This window comes from Terrapene carolina, unplaced genomic scaffold, assembly GCF_002925995.2.
Source record: "Terrapene carolina triunguis isolate 2854851 unplaced genomic scaffold, T_m_triunguis-2.0 Scaffold236, whole genome shotgun sequence".
NCBI lineage: Eukaryota > Metazoa > Chordata > Testudines > Emydidae > Terrapene > Terrapene triunguis.
In genome coordinates, this window is record NW_020664587.1 from 12225657 (window position 1) to 12249157 (window position 23501).

The 23501-nt window shown below is 42.6% G+C and overlaps 3 protein-coding genes across 10 annotated transcripts in view; 2 read left to right on the forward strand and 1 right to left on the reverse strand.

The window, feature by feature from the left end:
• Positions 1–1541, forward strand: part of SYNC (syncoilin, intermediate filament protein) — a 13729-nt gene extending 12188 nt beyond the window's left edge. For 3 of the 5 annotated variants that reach the window (XM_026657096.2, XM_026657093.2, XM_026657092.2), the window contains one exon: positions 880–1540. In XM_026657096.2, coding sequence (XP_026512881.1) covers positions 880–937 — 58 coding nt within the window. In that variant the 3' untranslated portion in view covers positions 938–1540. Of the gene's footprint in view, positions 1–879 lie in introns of all 5 variants that reach the window. The other 2 variants (XM_026657097.2, XM_026657095.2) reach the window with 2 other exon arrangements.
• Positions 1542–2592: 1051 nt separating this feature from the next.
• RBBP4 (RB binding protein 4, chromatin remodeling factor) lies at positions 2593–13424 on the reverse strand. Of its 4 annotated transcripts, none has more exons than XM_024202504.3 (12): positions 13265–13424; positions 11717–11861; positions 10827–10972; positions 8221–8394; positions 7066–7181; positions 6780–6958; positions 6550–6676; positions 6348–6425; positions 5001–5077; positions 4841–4898; positions 4631–4741; positions 2593–3662 (listed from the first exon to the last, which is right to left on the reverse strand). In XM_024202504.3, the coding sequence occupies exons 1-12, from the start codon at positions 13398–13400 to the stop codon at positions 3597–3599; spliced, it is 1413 nt and encodes a 470-aa protein (XP_024058272.1). In that variant the 5' UTR covers positions 13401–13424; the 3' UTR covers positions 2593–3596. The 4 variants fall into 4 exon arrangements, with proteins under 4 accessions (XP_024058272.1, XP_024058271.1, XP_024058274.1 ...); XM_024202503.3 differs by having other exon boundaries at positions 11717–11864; positions 13265–13423; XM_024202506.3 differs by having other exon boundaries at positions 6780–6940; positions 13265–13421.
• Positions 13425–17911: 4487 nt separating this feature from the next.
• ZBTB8OS (zinc finger and BTB domain containing 8 opposite strand) overlaps positions 17912–23501 on the forward strand; it is an 11390-nt gene continuing 5800 nt past the window's right edge. Inside the window, exons 1-2 of the mRNA XM_026657181.1 lie at positions 17912–18014; positions 22668–22692. Coding sequence (XP_026512966.1) covers positions 17927–18014; positions 22668–22692 — 113 coding nt within the window. The 5' untranslated portion in view covers positions 17912–17926. The remainder of the gene's footprint in view (positions 18015–22667; positions 22693–23501) is intronic.

The following is a 23501-nucleotide window of genomic DNA, read 5'->3' on the forward strand; positions in this document are numbered from 1 at the left end:
TCACTGACCAGAAAAGTGCGCGAACTGATTTCCCGCCGGCGCTTTCATGGAGGGAGGGAGGGCGTTAGTGACGGACGGATGACGACATTTTTTTTACCCAGAAGGCATTGGCGGCTCGACCCAGAATTCCGATGGGCAGCGGGGACTGCGGGAACTGTGGGATAGCTGCCCACAGTGCACCGCTTCCAATATCGACGCTCGCCCCGTTACTGTGGACTCACAAAGTCGAATTACTGTCCTTAGTGTGGACACACACGTTCGACTTTGCAATATCGATTACACATTCGATTTAAGTAAAATCGAACTACCCTCGTAGTGTAGACATACCCTGAGAACCCCTGCTTTAGGACACTACAGATGTAGGCCAGATTATTCTAAATCACAGGTTTCAAAGGCCAACATTTTCAAATTTGAATGGTCAGTCTTGGACTCTTAAATCCGTATTTGCACCTAAATAAAAGTTGCCCAATAGTCAGAATTCCTGGATACTTACTGCTGCAGGTGTTCACCACTAAAAGTTAGGCCACTTAATATGGCTTGAGACAGCTAAATAAGAAACCTAAAATTGGGCACCCAAATTTGAAAGTGTGTGTTGTCTACTCCTTTGTCTGTGGCCTGCATGTCAACGCCATTCCTCTCTCTGCCGTAGCAGTAGTTCCTCATTTGTCAAACTCTGTGCTAAGGATAAGTTGATCTGCATTCTGGAGGCAAATCTCACAGTTCTACATGCTTAGTCAGCCAACCTGGTTGCTATCCTGTGCTATTCCTGCACATCTTGCAGCACTAGGATGTTCTTCATAAATAAAGTCTGCCTCCCGTAACTCTCCAGATCAATATTTCATAGAATTGGTAGCCTAAATTTACTTTATTCCCTTGCAGGGGCTGCTTAGAAATCTATGGTCATCTTTGCAACTCAGAAAAAGTCGATCAAGACTGACTCATGGACTTTCCTTATTCTGTCAGAAAATAAATGCAGAGGCGCTCACTGTGAAGGACTGAGGTATCTACAGTGGACACTTACATTTCCCTCTCCCTGCTCACCCCCTCCTAAATAATGCATAGCAGCTATTTAAAATCAGGACTACTAGACAATCATTTGCTTGTTTATATTTCTTGAGGTGCTGCTCTGTTGATCTTCTAGCATGGTAGAAAAGAATGAAGCTGCTGTCCTCCAGGAGATCACAGAAGAGTACACTTGCACTAAACAACGAACATAGAAAGAGGAACGATAGATGTAGGTTTTGCTGTGTGTTTGGAAAGTATATCTGATCTTGCTTTGCAGATGGATCGTATAAGCCTGCACAGAAAGGGTCATATAGAAAGCCAATTTTTTTTTTTGTTTCAAAGACCACACTTCAAAGGACTACTGTTGCTGCACGGTAAACAGGATTGTTTCTTTTGTAGCCCAAAAGATGACTGCTGTATTGTGACATGTTCTCGTAGGGTCCATAAACAGTTTCCATATAAATGGTTTCCACTTTATATAAAAATTTCACCTTGAAAATAAGGATTCAGGTTTTAAAGGCTGCTTGTATATCCCAAAGCACATTCTGCCTCATGGAAAGTGCAACATGCTCACGTGATCAAATTAAATTTACAGCTGTTTTGTTCACACCTTAATGATCATCATAGCATGTAGACCTAACAGCCTATTAACAATCGGTAGGGGGTTTAAGACCCAGGCCTGGTCTACACCTAAAATTTAGGCTGACTTATGTTGTGCAGTGGTGTGAAACATTCACTCCCAAGGGTGGCTCAACTACACCCCTAAGCCCCACTGTAGACACAGTTCAGTCAACAGAAGAATTATTCCATCAACCTAGTTACTGCCTGTTGGAGGGGTGAATTAACTACAGCCATAGAGAACCCCCTTCCATCATTGTAGCAAGTATCTACACCATGGCACTACAGCAGCAGCACCACAGCATCTGTAGTGTAGACACAGCCCCACTCAAAGCACCTGGGGAGATTCAGACTCTGCAGTAACCCCTTTTCAGAATTACACCTCAGTCTGCTCGACTTCTTGAAGGCCAAGCTTTACCTTATGTTGAATAAATCAGAGCCACAAAGCCTTATATAGAAAGGCAATCCATGCTACGCAACCTTGAATTTTATTTTTTGACCTCATGGATATCAAGATTTTGGACTCTCCCCACCCAAGGCTGCCACGGCATTAGAACTTTGTCCTTGAGAGGGTGTGAACAGAAGAACTTTCTAAAGGCTAAATTATGGATAGCTCTGTACATATACTCTAGAAGGAATGGGCAAGAGAGCACCCTTCATTCCTCCCCTATCACCACAGCCATGTTTTGGCTGAAGGGGTCACAGAGAAGATACTATGTGGTACTGCTGCCAATGCTAATAGCCCCAGAGGTTGATGTGGAGGAGAAGCTATGGTTCTGCCTCCTACACACCAGCATTCTCCTGGCAGCATTTGCACGTCACACCTTTTAAAGCACCTCCTAGAAGGTATAATGCCTCCACACACTACTGCTCAGAAAGCACCACTATTCTAAGAGGTACAATTTTGCCTTGAGAATGCACTTTTCCTGAAGATAAGCTTCACCCAAAAAAAATCAAAGCAGCACACCATTTATGTAGAAAAACAATTTATTCCATTTGAAGCACTTACACATAATTAGTCATGGAGAGTAACAGCCTACTGGTGGAACAGGTCACCCTAGTGGGAGATGTGCAGAAGTTAGTAGTCAAGGACTAACTCCTAAAAAAAAGTAGCTCATCCACATTTAGTTAATATTTTGTTTTACATATACCAGCTACCAATGGTGTTTTCAGATTACTGGGCATGCCATCTGTGGTACATCAGTCAGGTAAAAACATACAACTTTACAACTTGGTGGTCCCAAGTTTTAAAAACCATTTCACAGAAAGGAAAGAAAATATAATATGAAAACACAGCTCAAGAACACACAATAGAGCAAACTACATGGGTGGTGAATAGTGATCTGCAGGAATAGCTACTGTATCCAAAGTTCTGCGTTGCCCACCAGAAGGGGAAGGATGGGGGAAGAGAAAGTGAAAACCCAGAATTAAGGAAAGAACTCTAGTTCTGGTTGAAGTCAGAATCTGCACTTGAAAATACTGGCACACAGACTAAAAGGATCCCGATAGTCTGAGTTTTACCAAAAAGAGGACAAGAGATTCCACTCTCCACTTAACTGCTCACAGATTAAAACCCCTTGCAACATCTGAACCGCATCATCTCAGGCACACACTTAGGTGGCTCCAAACCTTGGTTAAAGTTAGCCAGAAAACCTGCAGCTTTAGCATTTAAGCAGAAGGAAAAAAAAAAAGTGAGGTTTTTTCCACTTCATGAAGGCATCTTAGGCCCGTTCGATACACAATAAGCCTCTGTAGGAAATTTAAACAAGGAGCTATAGCACAGTACCAGCTCAGTTGGGCCAAGCCCTTAAGTTAGAGTCCTCACTGTTGGAGTTAAAAGCATTGTTGATGGTATCTACATAAGGAAGGCTGAACACAAAGTCTATGTGTGTCTCAAAACCAGTGTTAAATCAATATCAGGGCTGGAAGGGAAGAGAGGGAAAGAGGACTAAAAACAGTAAAAGGTCAGTCATCTAGGACCCTTGACCTTCTGGATCCACACTTCCTTCAGGGTCTTCATCATTATATATGTTCTCAGCCTGCAAGACAGATATAGGGGATGGAGAATTGGAGAAACACTTAACAGGACAACATTCATCCGAGTTAAAGGGATTCAATCGGAGCACTCCCAAGGACTGCAGTTCTAGCAGTTGCTCATCTCCACATACTGAGCTCTCACCCTAGATCCCTCAAGGCCATTTAGCATTTACAGAAGTGTTACTATAAATACAACTGAACTGTCTCATAATGGTCATGTTTTCCACAGTATTTCCTTAAACAAAGGCTCATTATAAAGACTGTAGTTTGTACATAATACAGTTAAGGAGGCAAGTCCCTAATTGTGTAAGTGAAGATCACTGAGAATCCCACTGTATTTTAAAGAATTAAATATATGGAAAAGAACCTTTTTTTTTTTTTTAAAAGCACACATACTCTACACGCAGTAAGTGCCTTTCAGAAGATCTCAAAGCACTTCAACACTATCATACCAAAGCCCCTGCAAAGTGGATATTCCACCCATTTATGGGAAGATAAACAGGAGGTAAAAAAAAGTAACTGTCAGCGTATAAGTCACTTAAAAACACCAGTTTCTTTTCCTATGCTTCTAACTGGTGTTATATGTAAAACAATATAAAATTAATTTCCCCAGCCCCATTTATTCTATTTACCATTTGTAAGCATTTCACTCCCTTTGGGCAATGACCAATCAGTTTTCAACTTCTCCTTTGGCTCAAACACACTAATATAATGTTTGGGTTCCAAATACAGGAAGGGAATGTTTATTTTTGGAATTGAGACACATGAAGTAGTTTCTTTAATGTTTGTAAAAACAAACAAAACCTAAACCAACTTCAGTATTTCCATGCGGCCTTGGCCAAGGCTGCACAACAAGTCTGTATCAGAGCAGGGAATTCTACTCTGCTCAATAGATCTGAGATAGTGTCATTTCCCACACAGCCACCAAACAACACACACCCCCGCACACACAAACCACAAAGAAACTTACCATTTGCCAGACTTGCATAATATTGTCTTCTGATACAGAACAAATTACCCAGGGTTCATTGGGATTCCAGGAGAAATCAGATATCTTTGCAGTGTGACCACCATGAATAAACTAGTATTGGGGGAAAAAACAAAAAAAAGACAGCATTCAGGTCTACAGTGCAGAGATGGAGAGCATGTCAGATCCAGTGTTATGGTTTGGGAAACTTACCAACAGCTCCGGTGGGCCATCCTCTGCATCTTCAGGGGACTGCTCTTCTCCAATTTTACTGTAGTAGAAACGAGCAAAATGTAAACAGATTTTTCACAGGACACAAGGGAATTGATTCAGGAAAGACAATAGCAGATAACATTGTCAGTTTAGGACTTACCTCAAGTCCCAGACATTTAGCCTGCGGTCAGTACCACTGGAGGCCAAAATAGTTTCATTATGAGGAGACCACTGAACCTGCACAAATAAAAGCACACCAGAAAGGAGATGAATCTTAAGAAGCGATGCGTGAGACAGTTAGTGGAGCGACATCTGCTTTATCTCATGAATGCAGTTTTCCAGCTTCAAGTTGTAAATGCATCAATTCAAAATATGAATTTTCCATTGATAATGTTTTTACATGGAAGAGAGGCTTGTGAACACTCATGACTGCATGCCTAAAGCATGAATGAGGTGATTTGCTCAGACTCCAGGGAGCTGCAACATCCAATCTTCCTTCTCATGTGGGATGCTTACTGAAAAGCATTGCAACCTCCAAGGGTTACACTTACACAACAAACCATGCACTCGTGAAATAGGAGGCAAGATTACATGGAGCACAAAAAAAAGCAGAACAGAGGGAAAAGGAATAAATCCCACAATCCTGTTTATACCAGCCCAAATACTAGAGTTACTGCCTCCAACTGGAAAACAAACTATTCCTGGGAATACTACTGAATCCGGCAGCTGGGCCAGAGGTCAAGGGAAGAGAGTAGGGTTCTAAGCACATATCTTCCAACAATGCATGTAAAAGCCATCAAGTGTTCTATTTAGAAGCAGTTATAGTTCTCAATGATAACAATCATCTTACCCAACAAACCCCTGCATATTCTTTTCTTTCAAATCAGTCTTCCATTTTGCTGCTCTTGGACAATTATCTTCACCTGCCATCTCTTCTGATGCTGAAGATGCTAATCAGTCTAAAAAGGTGTCCTGCTTTCCCAATTGCTCCCTGTCTCTAGCTGATCCTGAAGACCCCCATTATTGGTCACTAGTTTGTACTCTATGAAGGTGCAGCTTTCCTTGAGGGACAAATCCAGATGATGAACATGCTGCAGCCATTTCAGCACACGGCCTTGTTTCTGTCTACCACCACGAATAATTTAATTTCACTCTTCTAGTGATAATGAGGAATGGCCATTAAAGTTAACCTCTCATCTAACCTGTTCCATTCTCCCAATCATTTTATTAACTCCCTTAAGGGTTTGGTATTCTCCCACATTTAGAGGGCTCACTATTATGGAGCTCCTCACTGCAACTAGTTACTGTGGGGAGAATCACAAAGATGAGCTAAAAACCACCACGAGTTTTTAATGCAAATATTCTTAGTACTAAGAACAGTGGAAGGAAAGGAATTAAATGGACTAATTTTAACATTGTGCAGGGTGTCAGTGTCTCGGAGGCCTCAACTGCAGGAAACAAAAATCAAAGTAATTCCATAAAAAAAAAAGATACCATTTTACTGTACCTGAAATATTTCATCTTTATGAGATTCAAAGGAGTGCAGCTTCAGTTTTAGGTTTCTCAGATCCCATAAAGCAACCGTCTATTCAGGAAGATGGAAAAATAAAATTAAGGCAAGAGATTTTTTTTAGCAGAGTTAGCAATATATAGTTGTGTGAACATGAGCTTAAGGGATGTCATCTGTCCACATTCAAGACAGACCATACCTTATCAGCTGATCCTGTAGCCAGAATAAACTCACTATAGGGATTGAAAGAAAGGCAGTTCACTTCAGCTGTATGAGCATCCACAGAGTGGCTGGGTTTGGAGGTGTTGTTTGACCGGGTGTCCCAACTACAAAGAGAGGGACCGTGATGGGATATAAATTTTTCTTGTCCAATGTCACGAGAAAGGGGGAACTTCCCCAACTTTACAAAGAAAGATACTACCCACTTACATCATGAGCTTCTGATCATCAGCAACAGATCCAAAAAGAGATTCGTGGAGCAGGTGCCAAGATACATCTTCCACTACTGCTGTATGCCCTGTAAAGATGGTCTTTGCATCCACCACTTTACCTTCCTTCGGAACAGCACTAATATCCCACAAGCAGATGGTCTTAAAGAAAAAGTGTATCTTTAAGATAGAGGAATTCTCCTCACCTCCCCCCACCCACCCCCAAAAAAGCGATAGTTAATCAACTAAAGCACAGCTGGCATTTTACATACATTTACAATACTCACATGATCATCAGAAGCACTAAGCAAATGCCCACTCAGATTTGGATTCCATGATAGTCCATACCCTTCCTTTTGGTGTCCACGAAGACGCAGATCAGGGTTACACTCTCCAGAAGGGTCTGCAAAGGTAATGTCAGAAAACTTCAGTTCCTAACAACTCCACTAATGCAAGCCCATCATGAAGCACGATGACAAGAGTGCTACGGTGCTTCCCCAAGCTTTGCTTTCACATTTTAAACAGGATTCCCACTTTAGTCTCTTGATTATTTTCTCCAGCAGTAGGACCATTTCATTTTTAAGAACAGCAGTAGAATGCACCAAGACAATCTACAAGGCTAAAGCAAAACGTTAGAAAATATTAGTTCTAACTGCTAAACGGAGGAATTATATTTCACACATTTATTACTGAGGAGCTCCATTCTGGATCAGGGTTCCATTACCCTAAGGTCTGTAAAAACATAAAGACAGTCTTTGCTCCCTGTCTACAATCTGTAAATCAAAAAGTAATTTGTCAGGCTGGAGGGTGCAATGTAACCCTCAGTTACTATTCTGATCATTCTCCTTACTGCATTAGTAGGGTCTGTTTTCAATTAAGTTCCCAAAACCCACTCATTTTGTAATTAGCTATGATCTTCCTCTGCTTCTCCTAAGAGAGCTCAAACTAGTTTTTAAGGCTACTCCTCCCCACTTTGCCTAGGCTGTTAGCTGATAATTTTACATTGCTGTTAGCCAGGACAGCAGCTCAGCCACCTAGCAAACAAAACTGGCCACTGAGCATCCTCCATTACCACAACAGGTGAATTCCCAATACTGCCTTATAGTGAGGAACTGCTAGTGCTGCCCCACTCAGCCAACACATAAATATTTAAAAATTAGATTCTAAACAAGGCATGACAGAGAATGCAATGAGGCAGCCACTGGTGGCACACATCAACTAGTTCCTTGGAGAAATCTTCTAAGCAAGAAACAAAAGTCAGTTTTAATTCTAAGAGTTAAAAACCAAGATGTATCCCACAAAAACCCTTAAGCTTCTATTGGGCTGTTTCACCCTTCCTTCCTCCCTCCCCCCCCCCAAAAAAAAAAAAAAAGATTCATAAGGCCTATCCACTAGAATTTTGCTCAACTTTGGACTGTGGTAAGAGACAGAGCTACAGACACCTGGTTTAGAGGGGTGTTTGGTGTAGTCAAAGACCAGGACATCGCTGGATGGAGTCTTTGTGGCAATGATGCATGGATTTTGGGGCATGTAGCGTGCTCTGTTCACTTCTCCTTCATGGTTGATCTTTATTTCAATTTCGATTTTCCCACTAACAGATCCAAAGCCTCCAAACTCTGGAAATAAGGAACAGATAGCAGTTAATAGTGAACTGAGCATGTCATTCAAATCAGAATACAAGAACTCAACAAGGCCAGAGAAATATCCACATGGATTACAGGACAATACATCGTTCTGAAGCAATATTCACAAAAAATAAGCCAGGAGAAGCTGATTTTCAAATACTTCATTTTGAAATATTTTTGTTGTTGTTACATCCACACATCAGGGCTCTAACTAGCTCCCAAAACCACTCCCCAAGACAGTTTATTACTAAAACCTTCTACTAATTATTTCAGCTAAGAAACTCACGACAAAATGTATTACTGGTAAAGGTGCAAGACTAAGTTTTAAAAGAGCCTATCTGTTCTACAAATAGGTAATGTATGTTGGGAGATCGATTAGGAACAGATGTGTTCTAAACACGACAGTTCGAGTCTTGCCCAGTTAGATGGTACCAAACTTTGTTTAACAAAGCATAATACTGTCCTTTAAGGCCTGGAGCTACAGCACAATTTTGTTCAACAGTTCAGCCTGCCTCTGCAGTCAGGACCAATACAGCCTTCAGCCTACCCCCAAGGCTCCATGAAGAGGATACAGGACCTTGTAGGAAAAATCTGGCAGGCAACCCAAGTCTAGGAAAGAGAATAGGACCTACCACCATTGATCTGGCAGCAGGGGACCAGAGATGAGAAAGGTGTCAGAGTGACAGAATCCCTGGACAGAGTTCCTGACCTCTCTTCCACAGTGTTGGCATCAATCTACCTACTCCTATGAGTGGATTCACAGTAGATTTCTCTTCCATTTCTGAATGATAATGAAACCACATTGGAATCTGGCCCATGAATGCAAGAAATGAGACTTTCAGAGAAATTTTAAAATTTTTAGATACGTTTTAGTGAATTGATAGTTTCCTATCAACTGAACTCTCAGTAAAATGGCAAGGTTTTCTTTTGTGATGAATGTACTTTACAGTACTGGGACATTAAAAATAACTAAAAAAGTTCACATTCCTTGTTAACGTTCTTGTAATCAATTAAACAAAGTTCTTGTTTATGCTCCTCATTTACAACTAATAAAAATATGCTTAAAATAGAAGATAAATGGACAATAATAGAAAACAGATTTCTGTTTTACAGAGTGGAACTGAGGTAGAAAGGTTATATTAAGCAACCTGCCCAAGGCCACAAAATGAGGCCTTGCCATGGGCGTTTAGACAAGGCATTCATTAGTGCCACAGCTAGGATTAGGTCAAGCGTTCTTGGCTTCTAGTCTAGTGCTCAGTTCAATAGACCATACTGCCTCATGTGGAAGAATGAGAAGTAGCAAGTATATCAGGGTTATAGAAAAAGTCAGATGACTAAAAAAATTCAATGATAGCCTTTTTGAAGCTGTGTTTAGCATCTGAATATGAAATTGAGAGCAAGTATTGTGCGGTATATTCCTTGAAAGAGGCACTAATGTGAAAGTCATTACATTAAAACGAAAACCATTTTAGGACCATGATTAAAGGTTTTGGGGTGAAGAGATTTCTACAGACTTCCCATCTCAATTATTTGAATACTTCTTGCAATTTTATTGTGATTCAATACCCATCATGAAAAACAAAAAGTATTAAGATACCAAGGAGAAAAGAAGCAGCATTACTGAGATTTGACATTTCTGGAAAACAAATTCTAAAATAAAGTATTTTATTAGATAGAATCCTGTTCATGATCAATACTGAGAAGTCCAAAGATCAAAATGCCAATTGCACAATCCTGGCTTCTAGCAAGAAAGTGCACAGCAAACAACTGGATTGGGAATTTTCTATGTCATGTAGAACAATTGATTAAACTGACTAAAATGGCCATTCCTTATAACAAGTAGGAACACTGGCAGCCAAACAAGGCTGCAGAAAACATGGGATCCAAACCCGAAGTATTTGACTATTTAACTGGACAAAGTACAATCATCCTTTTTATTCTGAAGGGGCTGGCACAAATATTGACAGCAGGATTCAAACTGAAGAGAACATTTGAAACATTACACCCCCTCTGGGGCAGGGGAAAAGGACCCTTTCACCAGGTTAAGAAAACAGTCACTACAAAGGAATACTTTATGCAATGTAAAAGACAACCTGTAGAATTCAGTCATCTCATAATGGATATACAGTTGTACCCCACCATTTTGCAGTAAACCTTTCCCCCTTTCTTTTTCATCACTGTTACTTAGTAAAATGTAACCCTTTTTTCTTGTAAAAATTAAATTTCATTCAGTGTAGCATATGGATTACAGAGGTACTGTGTAGAAATCCATGAAAGAGAAGCTGAATCCTTTCCTGATGATTAAATAGTGTAAGAGTTTTTAATTTTATATCTGTACTTTACGAACCCAAAGCTAAGAAAAGGCCAAGAGCTAGTGAGAAAAATGTTATAACTCCACTTTGTTCATCTCATTTGTCTCTTACCTCCTTTCTCACTATCATAGTGTGAAGCATCAAACTGTGCATCATCATTGGGCAGCTGAACACTGGCTATCACAAGATGGTTTTGTTCATCTGAAGTGTGGGTCCCCAGGACTAGTCGGTGAATACTGAAATCTTTGCCTTCGGGTCTACAACAAAATGAAATTACATGAGGAATCAAGGGAGAGAGATCCAGCTGTAACCAGTTCATCAGAATGAGCCATTGCCTGGAAGTTATCCCTTACAAAACAAAATCAAAAACAAACAACACAACCACCCACTCATTTTAGCATTGTCCCTGCCCTCCTACTCAGATAGGAAATCCCCTCACTCCAAACAAGGTTGCTTCCAGATCCTAAACTGGAGTACTCACAGCACCAAAGCCTACTGGTTTTCTTTGCGCCTCTATAGTGTCCCTGATATACCCCCAAGGAGCTTCTAGTGGAGTAAAAACCTTGAGGCTCATTAGCACTTTCTGCAGGCAGCAGATGGAAAATAAATTGGCTCAGAAATTTAGGGGATGACAGTGGTTGTGTGCAGACAAGGAAGTAGGCAATGGACATGTGTAAACTGTTTACTTTTGCCCTGAAGCTTTTGTCTGGTGTGGGGGGGAGGGGGAAGAGCAGAAAACAATGGAATATTTTTAATATAGGCAAAAAAAAAAAAAAGAGTCAGACAGAAGCTCGTTTCTAAATCAAAAAGGAGGAGCAGAGGTATTAGTAACATTCTGCACGCCATAACAGTCCTCAACTCACTACTGATAAGGCAAGAGCACAAACAGCTGGTCATGGAAGACAGCAATTATACAGTCTCACAGCAATATGAGATGTGATAGCAAATTTGTTCTTCTGTCACCTTCTCCCTCCTCATTCAAAATAAGAGGCTCAATTTACCTTGTTACATCAGGAAGCCACTGAGCAGTCAAGCTGGGCCACTCCAGAGCATGGGTCATTACCAGATCATACAGGAAAGGAGTGTTCTTTTTCCAAATTTTATATTCCTCATTGATCACACGCTCCTCCACCGCATCATCAAAGGCTGCTAAAGTTTTTTTAAAAAATGCACAAAATTAATATGGACAAGTACATTTATAAGCTGGCAACAAGACAATGAGTGGGCATTTAACAACTATCTGTCTGCCTTACACTGTCACACTACTGATACATAGACCGTACTTCTACTGAAAAGACAACTATTGGATTAAAAATCCCCTGCAGCACATGCAACCACCTCTCTCTCTTCAGATAAAGAAGGCTAACCCAGAACCAATACATAAAGATTCATCATCTCACAGATGTAGAAAGCAATAAAAATTAAATATGCCTGGAATAGGAAGGAGCAGTGCCTAGGCTCAGTTCATACTAGAAATATCCCCAATAAGGCTACATAGCCCTAAGTCAGCCAATAGATTCCTGTGCATCTCCTTGTGTGACAGGTGAGTTGAATCTTGGCTTACCAACTCACCCTTCACTAAAAATTGCTTTAAAGATAACGCATAAAGCTTTCTGCCATTTAGAATGGCATTTTTCTCTAATATGTTTTCATTGAACATTAAAAACAAAATCTTCCTTTCATACTATCTAGGTTTGAGCAACCCAGGAATCTTATGAAAATGCAAAGATGGGGTTAGAACCCAGACTGAGCAAAGGTATTTCCATTTGTGCAGAAGAGGAGTTTTGGGGGGGGCCCTTGGGGGTTAAACGAGTAGATGAGGGCGATTTGGGGAAATCACAAATAATAAACCCCTGTACGCAGATGGCAGGAAGTTCTTCCATGGACACACATGCCCCAGAGAATCACCTCCCATGCGGGCAGAAGGAGCCGCAGCAGGCGGCGAGGGAAGAAATCCATCCCACCCCTAGACAGCCCCAGCCCCTGGGAAGCAGTTGAGGGAGTGCAGTTTGCGTGATCTTGCCGAGCGTGCGGAAGGTCCTGACATTCCCAGGGACAGGAACTCGGCAGTGACCGTACGAGGGCGAACCGCAGAAGGGCACCTCCGAGAGCCCCCCCCCATTTGACACCCCCAGACAAGGGGCCCTACGGGGGCAGGCGCCCCCTGACACGCCCGCTCGTGCCTCCGAGGGACAGGGGCCCACCCCTGCCCGCGAGACGCGGCACGGGGGCCCGCAGCCTGACCCCCCCACCCCGCGGGGACGGACCCCGCCCCCCAGACCCAGGGGCCGCCTCCCCAGCAGCCAGCCTGGGAGCGGGGCCCCACCCCCAGCCCTTCCGGGGAGGGCGGCCTCGCACCAGGGGACCGGCTCCGTGGAAGACACGGCGGGCGGGGAGGAGGGGGGGGGGGGACACCGGGAGCAGGGCCCCTCCCCCCGGCGCAGGCTCGCCACAGGCCGGGGAAGGGGCCGAGCGGCCTCCGCCCCAGAGAGGCGGGAAGGGCCCCCGGCCGGCCGGGGCCTGTGCGTCGGCTCGGCGCTCTCGCCTACCCTCCTTGTCCGCCATGGCGTCGGTGCAGGCGGTGCGGCCAGCCGGCTCCTCGCCTCCCTCCGTCCCCGCCAGCCGCCGCTCTATTGTTTCCTGCCCCCTGCGTGCGGCTCCAGCGCCGCGCGCCCTTCGCGCCATCAGCCGCCAATCACAACCCGCTGCCGGGCCCCCGCTGCCAATCATAGCGCCGAGGCGACCTCGGGTGGGCGGGCCCAGAGGGCGGCGAGCGCGCTCTCCGATCACGTGGGTGGCGAAGGGGCTGCTGAAGTTCCCCTGGGAGCCGCCATTTTCCAACGTAGGGCGGCATGGACCCTGTTCCTCGCCCAGGTCTTCTTAAAGGGCCAGTAACCAGTCAGTGGCCGCTTGCATACAGACACCACAGACTCCACAAAGCCCTGGCTGGGATGATTTCATTGGGGATTGGTCCTGCTTTGAGCAGGGGGTTGGACTAGATACCTCCTGAGGTCCCTTCCAACCCTGATATTCTATGATTCTATGACTGTCAGGTTCTAGCCCCATGTGCATGCATTAGTTGGGGTCATCCTGGGTGGTGGGATCAGCGATTGCACCCCATCCCGCAGGTGATACTGTGGCGGCCATGGGGGGAAAGGACAGTGTTTGCTCTCAGGGAAGGCTAAGGCTATGGCTACCCTAGAGAGCTTACAGTGGCACAGCTGCACCCATGCCACTGTAAGCCAATGGGAGAGAGCTCTCCCATCAACTTAATCCACCCATAACGAGCGGCAGTAGCTATGTTGGTCGGAGAAGCTCTTCTGCTGACCTAGCCCTGTCTACACCGGCGCTTATGTCAGTGTAACTTATGTTGCTTGGGGGGGTGGCTTATTCACACCCATGAGCGATATAAATTATACCAACAGAAATGATAGTGTAGACATAGCCTAAGACATAGCTGTGTCTGTGTGTGTGTCACACAGTGGACTAGATGAATGTCATTAGAAAGGACTGGCAGAGAATGGGAAATCCAGGAAACAATGGAAAGCCCACTCACCAGGACATTGACACCTAGCAACGAATGACCCAGATGGAGGAGGATGTCCCTGCCTCTCAGCAGAGAAACTGAGCAGAGACCCAAACTGGAGAACAAAGGGCTGGGAGGTGTGAGGTGGGGACATAAGAGTTGGCTCCTGGAAGAAGCTTGGAGCGCTGTTACCTGGGAACTGAGGAATGAAGTCAGAGACAGAGAGTCTGAAAATGGAGTTCACTACTGCTTGACTGGTGCTCTGGGCTGACCAGAATGTTTTAATCTTAATTTCTGTATGCTAACCTAAGGACTTCCTATGCTGTGTTCCAGCTGACTAATAAACCCTACTGTATTGAAAATGCTGTTAGTGTCAGTGTAATTACTTGGTAAGGTGCACTAATCCCTGAAGAGTGTACAAGTCTCTATCAGGACCCTGTCTCAGTTGGACTTGCTGAACAGAGCTCAGTGTGTAGCAGGAGTGATGAAGCCCCAGAAGTTCAGTCTCAGGAGATGGTAAGGATGCATGGCCTACCCTGGGAAACAAGTGAGACCCCTTGGGGTCTGGCAGATCACAGGGATTCCTCCAAGACGCTCTTCCAAAACTGGGAGTGTAGCACTGATCCTGTGGATCCATGATAAGGAGTAATATTGTATTATGTACTGGCTAAGGTGCACCAAGGAGGAATATGCAATGAACAACCACTCATCTATAATAGGTTTCAGAGTAGCAGCCGTGTTAGTCTGTATCCTCAAAAAGAACAGGAGTACTTGTGGCGCCTTAGAGACTAACAAATTTATTTGAGCATAGGCTTTCGTGGGCTACAGCCCACTTCATCGGATGCATAGAATGGAACATATAATAAGGAGATATATATACACATATAGAGAACATGAAAAGGTGGGGGTTGCCCTACCAACTCTAACAGGCTAATTAATTAAGATAAGCTATTATCAGCAGGAGAAAAAAAAAATTTTGTAGTGATAATCAAGATGGCCCATTTCAGACAGTTTGACAAGAAGGTGTGAGGATACTTAACATGGGGAAATAGATTCAATGTGTGTAATGGCTCAGATGGGTCACATACATATTTTAGGTCTCAGTATACAATGCTGCATGTTGGTCCAAGCAGTTTTTAAATAGTGCAGCACTACACTGCAGCGACTAGAGGTCCCACCATGCAGTGCTCCAAGATGTTCTTTAATGAGGTGCTGCATCAGACATTTGAGGTCTCCATACTGCATCTAGGAGAGAGCAGAAAAACTGTTAGCGGCTCCACTTTATGCAAATTATCCATAAGCCTCTGTTTTTTTAAAGTCTGTGTGTCTCTACATACTACATCTGAGGGAAGTAAATACACCTAGGAATAAAAAATTTTGTCTACAAGTCAGAGCAATCTATTATCAGATAAAAATTTTGAGAGGAGGGATAGCTCAGTGGTTTGAGCGGTGGCCTGCTAAACCCAGTGTTGGGAGTTTAATCCTTGAGGGGCCATTTAGGGAACTGGGGTAAAAATCTGTCTGGGGATTGGGCCTGCTTTGAGCAGGGGGAGTTGGACTAGATGACCTCCTGAGGTCCCTTCCAACCCTGATAATCTATGATTCTATGAATAGTATGGAACACCCTAAAATCCAGACAATTACAGAATTTGAGAAATAAGGTTCAAATTGAGACTTTAATTTGCTTCCTCAATCTTGGATGTTTCCTGTCTCCTGATTATTTTCTTAGTTCTCTCCATGGCAGCAAGACATAAATGGACTATATCCAACCCTAGTCAATACTTTCCCCTTTCCACTTAGATGTGACAGAGATGGACATTATAGAAAACACTACGTTGGATAGACACAGACTATACTCTGCCCTTAATCCCAATTTTAAAAATCAGACTAGCTGCAGCTAAAAACATGTGGTCTAGCAGTGTACACACTAGACTAGCACTCAGGAAATGCAGGTTCTATTTCTGACTCTACTAGGAGACTTTAGATAAGTCACTTGTACATCTCTGAGCCTCCATGTCCTCATTTTTAAAGTGGAGATAATGATACTGACCTCCTTTAAAATCTCCTGATAAAAAGCACTATGAGAGCTTTTTATATAGTCCCTTCCAAAAAGTCCTTCCTTCTACTGAAATTAAAAAGATATACCCCTTATTTCACTTCACATATGCCCTTATTTATAGATTTCCCCTCTTATGTTTTCATTATTAGCCCTGTGTTGTCAACCCCAAATATTGAAAAAATAATTAACTTGGCCCATAAAAAATTGAGAGATTGTTTTCAAAATCATGAGGGTTTTTTATGTATATATTAAATGTTAGGTCCTTTTTCTTGCCTTTTGACTCTTTAGGGATCCCTTGCTTCACATTTTCAAGCTTTTCTCTGCAAGCACGAGGGCTAGAAATGTACTTTAAAAATTAAAGTTGAAATTATCATGCAATATCATGATTCCAGAACCTGGGCCTTTAAGAAGACACTACACATTGTGAGACCTTCATGCTAAAATCACAAGAGCTGGCCGTACTGTTTTGAATCAGTACAATTTCCATCAGCTGTTGAGGATGCTACTTGGCTTTAGCTGTAGATAGATCCTTCCACATGCAAACAATTTAAGGAAAGAGCAAGGCTTGCCACTCTGTGGGGAAGGGGAAGATATAGGAAGGTCCAGTTTGGGGATAAATATTTGATTACAGAACCTGCAGTTGATATGTGTTTTATGGTCCTGAAGTTTATTTCCATTTACCTTTCAAATTATAAAACTGGCATGAAAGTCTGAAGGAACTGCAAAGAGGCTGATTTTAGGAAACATACTCTTCACTGGGATCTGACAACCTTGTTCGCTAGGGACCAGATCCTATGCAGAGCCCCATTGACTTAAGCATTTGCGTGTGTTTTCAGGATTGGGGACTAACAAAGAATCACTGCCCTTAAGAACAGATTTCACTTTTATCTGCTGTAGTAACATGGTTGAGAGCCACAGAGTCTGCATTTGTGCCAGCTGTTGTGGTTTTGGTGGGCTTTATAGGGGCTTGTTTTGTAACACGTCTATGTTTAGATTACCATATGCACACTGGGCATCGTTCTGTAAAGTGCTGAATACCCTCAGATGCCATTAACTTCAGGGGGACTGGAAAGCATTTGACACTTGTAAGCTCAGGCAGGCCTCCTATACAACTGGCTTGTTACTTTGGTTTTTTTTAATATCATTCTATTCTTTATGGAGCATTGACAGCATGCTTGGGGCATAAAGGAAGACATTATTCCTGCTCCAAGGAGTTTACAATTTGTGGCCCCAAACCTGCAAAGACTTATGCACATGCTTAACTTTACCCATTGTGCATGTTCACTATTCGCTGTGCATACATTTAAACACACATGTAAAATCTTTGCAGAATCAAGGTCTAAAGTTCCCCCATGAATGAAGGATTTGGTGGCATGGGAATTCAAAGAGGCACATTTAAAATATCAGAGTTTCATTGCCTCCTACAATTGTGGTGCTAGCTACTTTTAGTTACCATAAAAGAGCTCTTCCAAAATTGCTATTGATTCTTCTCAGAGACTGGCCTGATAAAAAGAGAACTCTCTCTTTAAGCACCAGCATCACGTGTGGAAACTTCCCTGACAGTAGCCTGGAAGGGGGTGGCCATTTTTATAGAGCAGGAAGTGAGTAGTGCACACCAAAGTGATCATGGCAGACAACTACAGGGACTATAATCTGACAGCGGACCAGCAGGCCATTAAAGCCAAGTATCCGCCCCTCAATAAGAAATATGAGTGTGAGTATTCCTAGCCTTGTCCAGGCATAGTCTGTGTGGGGGGGACTATGGAAAGGGGAGTCCCCTTAATACACTAGTGCTGCATGCTGTTTTCACTTTCAGATTGTGGGTGTGTCTGTAGCTTAACTGTAGGGGTTGTTTATGTTTCTAAATTTGTTGAATTATTTTGTGCCTTTCTGTGATGTAAATAACTATACAATGACTCATTCATAAAAAGCAACCAGAGAAACTCTCCTTCTAAGCTGTTTCTTGTCTCTAAACAAATGCTTAAGATCTTAGCTGAAGAATATATTTTTTCCATCTTCTTCTCTACACGTTTTTCTGTTTGTTTTGTTTTTGCATTATGTGCTTTAAATTGCTGCTTTGAGATTTTTGCCTGGGCTTTTTTCCCCCTTCCCTCCCCAGGAATTCCTTCCTGCCTTGATTTAATAGCTTTAGGCACTTACAGGAAGGGCCGCCTGTGTCTAACTGCAGTTTTATTTGGGCACTGCCCATTTGGGAGAGTAGTTTGAGTAATTCATTAACATATATTTCAGGACTTGTTCAGCTCTTAAGCCTAGTATAGGCCTAATGATAGCAGCATATTCCACCAGTCAAAATGGAACCAATCTTCCTTATGTAATCAGAGAAGATTTTTATTTTCTGGCTGAAATGAGTTGTTGTTGTCGTCATGTTTGTTGTTTGTTAGAGACAGTTGGTAGGGAAACTAGTCACAAATCCTAATCAGGTAAGTGATTATGGGAACCAAGAGGATGGTTTTCAGCTGTGATGATTTATGGTCTGTTACTTATTTTAGACCTCAGTTTAGATCTGTCTCCAACAAATGTGGTTATTTCACACACTTTTTTTTTTTTTTTTTTTTATTACTGTGAGTTGACTTAAATTCTAGAGCCCTAAATTGTGGTTGTATAAAATTTCATATGTGTTAAAGAAATTAATATTACATAATTTAAGATTAATTTTATAGTGTGGGTCCCTGTCCTCCTCATTTTGTAATTCTTAATAGTTTAAAAGCCAATGCCACATATTAGGGTGTTCATGTATAGCTTAAAAGCTATAAATGAACAAAAAAAGGCTTGTGCACTGAGCCTGCAGAATATACCGGACACATGACACTTCTCAGCCTTGAGGGAAAAGAAGAAACTGTCAGACATCTAGTCCTCATCACTTGTTTGCTGTGTTGGTGCAGTAAACACCTTTAATATCTCATAAGAGCTGGCAGAAATCTGTTTTAGCTAGAGATAGGGGATATAGACTGTGTTCACCTTTGCTTTGAAATTCTGTTCTATAATTTATGTTGTTTGACAATGCAACAACACTGATACACCATTTCTAGGTTTCCCCTATTGATTTTAATAACTATCATTTTCACTCAATCACTAGCTCACTTACTTTTGTCCCTTAACTTTGCTCTCAATTAGATTTTGTCACGTAGGGTCATCATACTCTTTATTTGTTAAGTGCACTGTCCTCTCTTAAAACCCTTATTGACACAGAAATCCCCAAACCCAGCTGTAAAAGCCTTTTTTATGAAAGAGAGGTTTTGCTTAAAATTGACTTCGATAATCTTAAGGAGTAATGATCAGGATTTGGAGCATACTGCACTGGCAATAATAAAATGGAGAAACTGTGCCATCTTGGGTGTGATCACACAAGCACTTAACACTTGGCATAAGTCAATGGGACTTAAAGGTAGTAAGCGTTATTGGTCAGATTTTCAAGAGTGCTCTTCACTCAGCAGCTGTCCCCACTTCTGGCAGCTGGCGGGCAGTATTTGTAGGATCGGGCCTAATGTCTGCATCTTGCACTGTAAGTGCGCAGAGCCGGACTCTTTAGACCTTTCACTGGACTACTCTTAACATGACTCTGTACAAAGATATCTATCTGCAGTGGATTGTACAGTCCATGTATACGCTTTTTTGGATCAGTTAGTGGCTGATGACCAACGTTTTGACTGTTCATGTATCTGCTTTAACTGCCCAAGTTTGGAAATTATTTTTTAAAGACAGTTTTAAACGTAAACCTAATGCTTTACAAAGTGCAGCTATACTGGGGAGCCCCTATGTAATTGAAGGCATTTAGGGCCTAATCCTCTGAGTTACTGGTGTCAGTGGGAATCAAGTGCTCAAGTGTTGGGGAAGAGTCAACATCTTTTTTTTTTTTTTGTAAAGAGAAATCATGCCTCACCAATCTACTAGAATTCTTGAAGGGCTCAACAAACATGTGGACAATGGGGATATAGTGTACTTAGATTTTTTAGAAAGCCTTTGACAAGGTCCCTCACCAAAGGCTCTTAAGCAAAGTAAGCTGTCATGGGATAAGAGGGAAGGTCCTCTCATGGATTGGTAACAAGTTAAAAGATAGGAAACAAAAGGTAGGAATAAATGGTCAGTTTTCAGAATGGAGAGAGGTAAATAGTGGTGTTCCCCAGGCATTGCTACTGGGACCAGTCCTATTCAACATATCAATAAATTATCTGGAAAAAGGGGTAAACAGTGAGGTGGCAAATTTGCAGATGATACAAAACTACTCAAAATAGTTAAGTCCCAGGCAGACTGCGAAGAGCTACAAAAGGATCCCTCAAAACTAGGTGACTGAGCAACAAAATGGCAGATGAAATTCAATGTTGATAAATGCAAAGTAATGCACATTGGAAAACATAATCCCAACTATACATATAAAATGATGGGGTCAAAATTAGCTGTTACCACTCAGGAAAGAGATCTTGGAGTTCTTGTGAATAGTTCTCTGAAAACATCCACTCAATGTACAGCAGCAGTCAAAAAAGCAAACAGAATGTTGAGCATCATTAAGAAAGAGATTGATAATGTGACTGAAAATATCATACTGCCTCTATATAAATCCATGGTACTCCCACATCTTGAATACTGCGTGCAGATGTGGTTGGCCCATCTCAAAAAAGATGTATTGGAATTGGAAAACGTTCAGAAAAGGGCAACAAAATGATTAGGGGGATGGAACAGCTTCCATATGAGGAGAGATTAATAAGACTGGGACTTTGCAGCTTGGAAAAGAGACGACTAAGCAGGGGATATGATTGAGGTCTATAAAATCATGACTGGTGTGGAGAAAGTAAATCAGGAAGTGTTATTTACTCCTTCTCAGAAAACAAGAACTAGGGGTCACCAAATGAAATTAATAGGCAGCAGGTTTAAAACAAACAAAAGGAAGTATTTCTTCACACAAAGCACAGTCAACCTGTGGAACTCTTTGCCAGAGGATGTTGTGAAGGTCAAGTCTATAACAGGGTTCAAAAGAGAACTAGATAAGTTCATGGAGGATATGTCCATCAATGGCTATTAGCCGGAATGGGCAGGGATGGTGTCCCTAGCCTCTGTTTGACAGAAGCTGGGAATGGGCGACAGGGGATGGATCACTTGATTCCCTGTTCTGTTCATTCCCTCTGGGGCACCTGGCATTGGCCACTGTTGGAAGACAGGATACTGGGCTAGATGGACCTTTGGTCTGACCCAGTATGGCTGTTATGTTCTCCCCAACTTCCTGTATCTGGTCCTGATCCATCAACATTATGCCCCAAAATTATGGTGCAGAATACTGTTATCAATTACAACACCACACCTTGTTGTATGCAAGCAGCAAAATACATTCGGTACCACCTGCTGCTTTTTTCTTATTCAGCTCCGCCCTCTCTGGGGTATTATGCCTACAATGGAGGTGGGAGTACATTTACATTGTAAAATTAACTTGGTTACATTGTCTGTGCTTGACTCCTACAAGCAGAAGCACAGGGAGGGGCTGAATGTTGACAAGCTGACCTGAAGAATAGATTAATGGAAGGCGGATAAAAGCCGGAATGGTCTAGAATAGCATTTTAATAAATAAAACTGATTTTAAAAAGCAGTGGATGCAGTTAGACAACCTGGCTGCATAAAGAAAAGACTAACCTATGCATGGGTGTGCTTGTGCTGAGCTGAAGCTGTTAGGAACGTGTAACCACGAAATCTTTTGCGGGTTTGAAGGACTAACTCCTACCAGAGCCCCTGCTGGAGGAGGAGTGATCTTTGGTAAACTATTGCATGTGTAGGGTTGTTTTTTTAATTGTGTTTTCTCTGTAATGCTTTCATCTTAAGAGTAAAAGTGCTTACTTAGAAAGGGTTGTGTCAGAACATAACTGTGGGCAATTAAGCTGGCTATAGCTTCTGGGAGGAGAGCAAATCACAAACCCTGGTCTATTTAGGCAGGGAATTGTGCCACCTGGAAAAAACCCACTCAGGAGGGGGAGAGAGATGTGGGTCTCTCCCCAAGAGAGGTGATGGCTGGGAGCTGGAAGCCTAAGAGTGGGTGCCCTTGGTGGACCACAAAAGGGGAACACTGTTGCTGCCTGCCCTGAATTGTACCATGTTATCGGTGGCTTCACTAGCAACAAGTTGGCTTTTTGTGGTTTTCTTTTAAAACCTGCTCTGTGGACATGTGTGGATGACCCTGAATTAAATATTTTCCAATGTCATTGTTTGTTAATCAGATTAACACACTAACTGGCGCCTCAGTGTCAAAACAAGCACAAACAATTATCTTGTTATTAACAGAACCTGACTTTTTCTTCCATATTATTGCTTATTTTTAAACCACCATGATGATCTCATGATAACTATTCTTTTTCTACTCCCTCAGATCTGGATCACACAGCTGATGTGCAGTGAGTATTTACAGCTGCAATTTCTACTCCTGGGGGAATTCTGTGCCAAAAAATTAAAAATTCTGTGCACAATATTTTAAAATTCTGCAAATTTTATTTGTCAAAATATCAGTATAATCATGCCAGTTTCAATTATTTTGGTAATTTATTTCAAAATATCTGTCAGCAAGCTTGTCTGTAACAATACAGACCAAAAAAAGATTCTGATAATTTTTTTTGACAAACAGATTCCTTACTAGGGATATTAACACAGAACTTTGAGTAATTAATTTTAAATTACAATACAGAACTGTATTTCCTGCACCAGTCAGAAGCAGTGCAAAGGCTTGGGGGAGTCAGGGGTAATGGAGGAGCTGAGGGAGAGAGAAGGAGCCTGGAGTGAACCTGGAGGGTTGTTGGATGTGGCTGGGAGAAGTATGGAACTGTTTGTTTTGTTTGTGGCTAGATTGTTAGGGAATTCGGAAGCCTTCCACATGCAGACCCTTGGTGACCGAAAGCCTGTCCCATTCAGTCAGGCACATCTGCCCCTCTCCCCACACCTCCCATCCCCATGGGCACAGGTGCCAACATTCTAATGTGCCGGGGGGTGCTTGAGCCTAGCTCCAGTGCCAGAGCATCCACGGAGTCAGCACCTATGCCCATGGGTCTCTGCAGCTTCCTTCCCCATCCGAATATGTCCCTGCAGCCCTTCTCCCCCATCCCCATGTGGCCTTGCATCCCAACTCCCATTCAGCCCCTGGCTCAACACTGTCACCACACCATCTCCTGGGCCCATGCCCCAGTCTGTCCCCCCTCTAGCTATTCTGAAC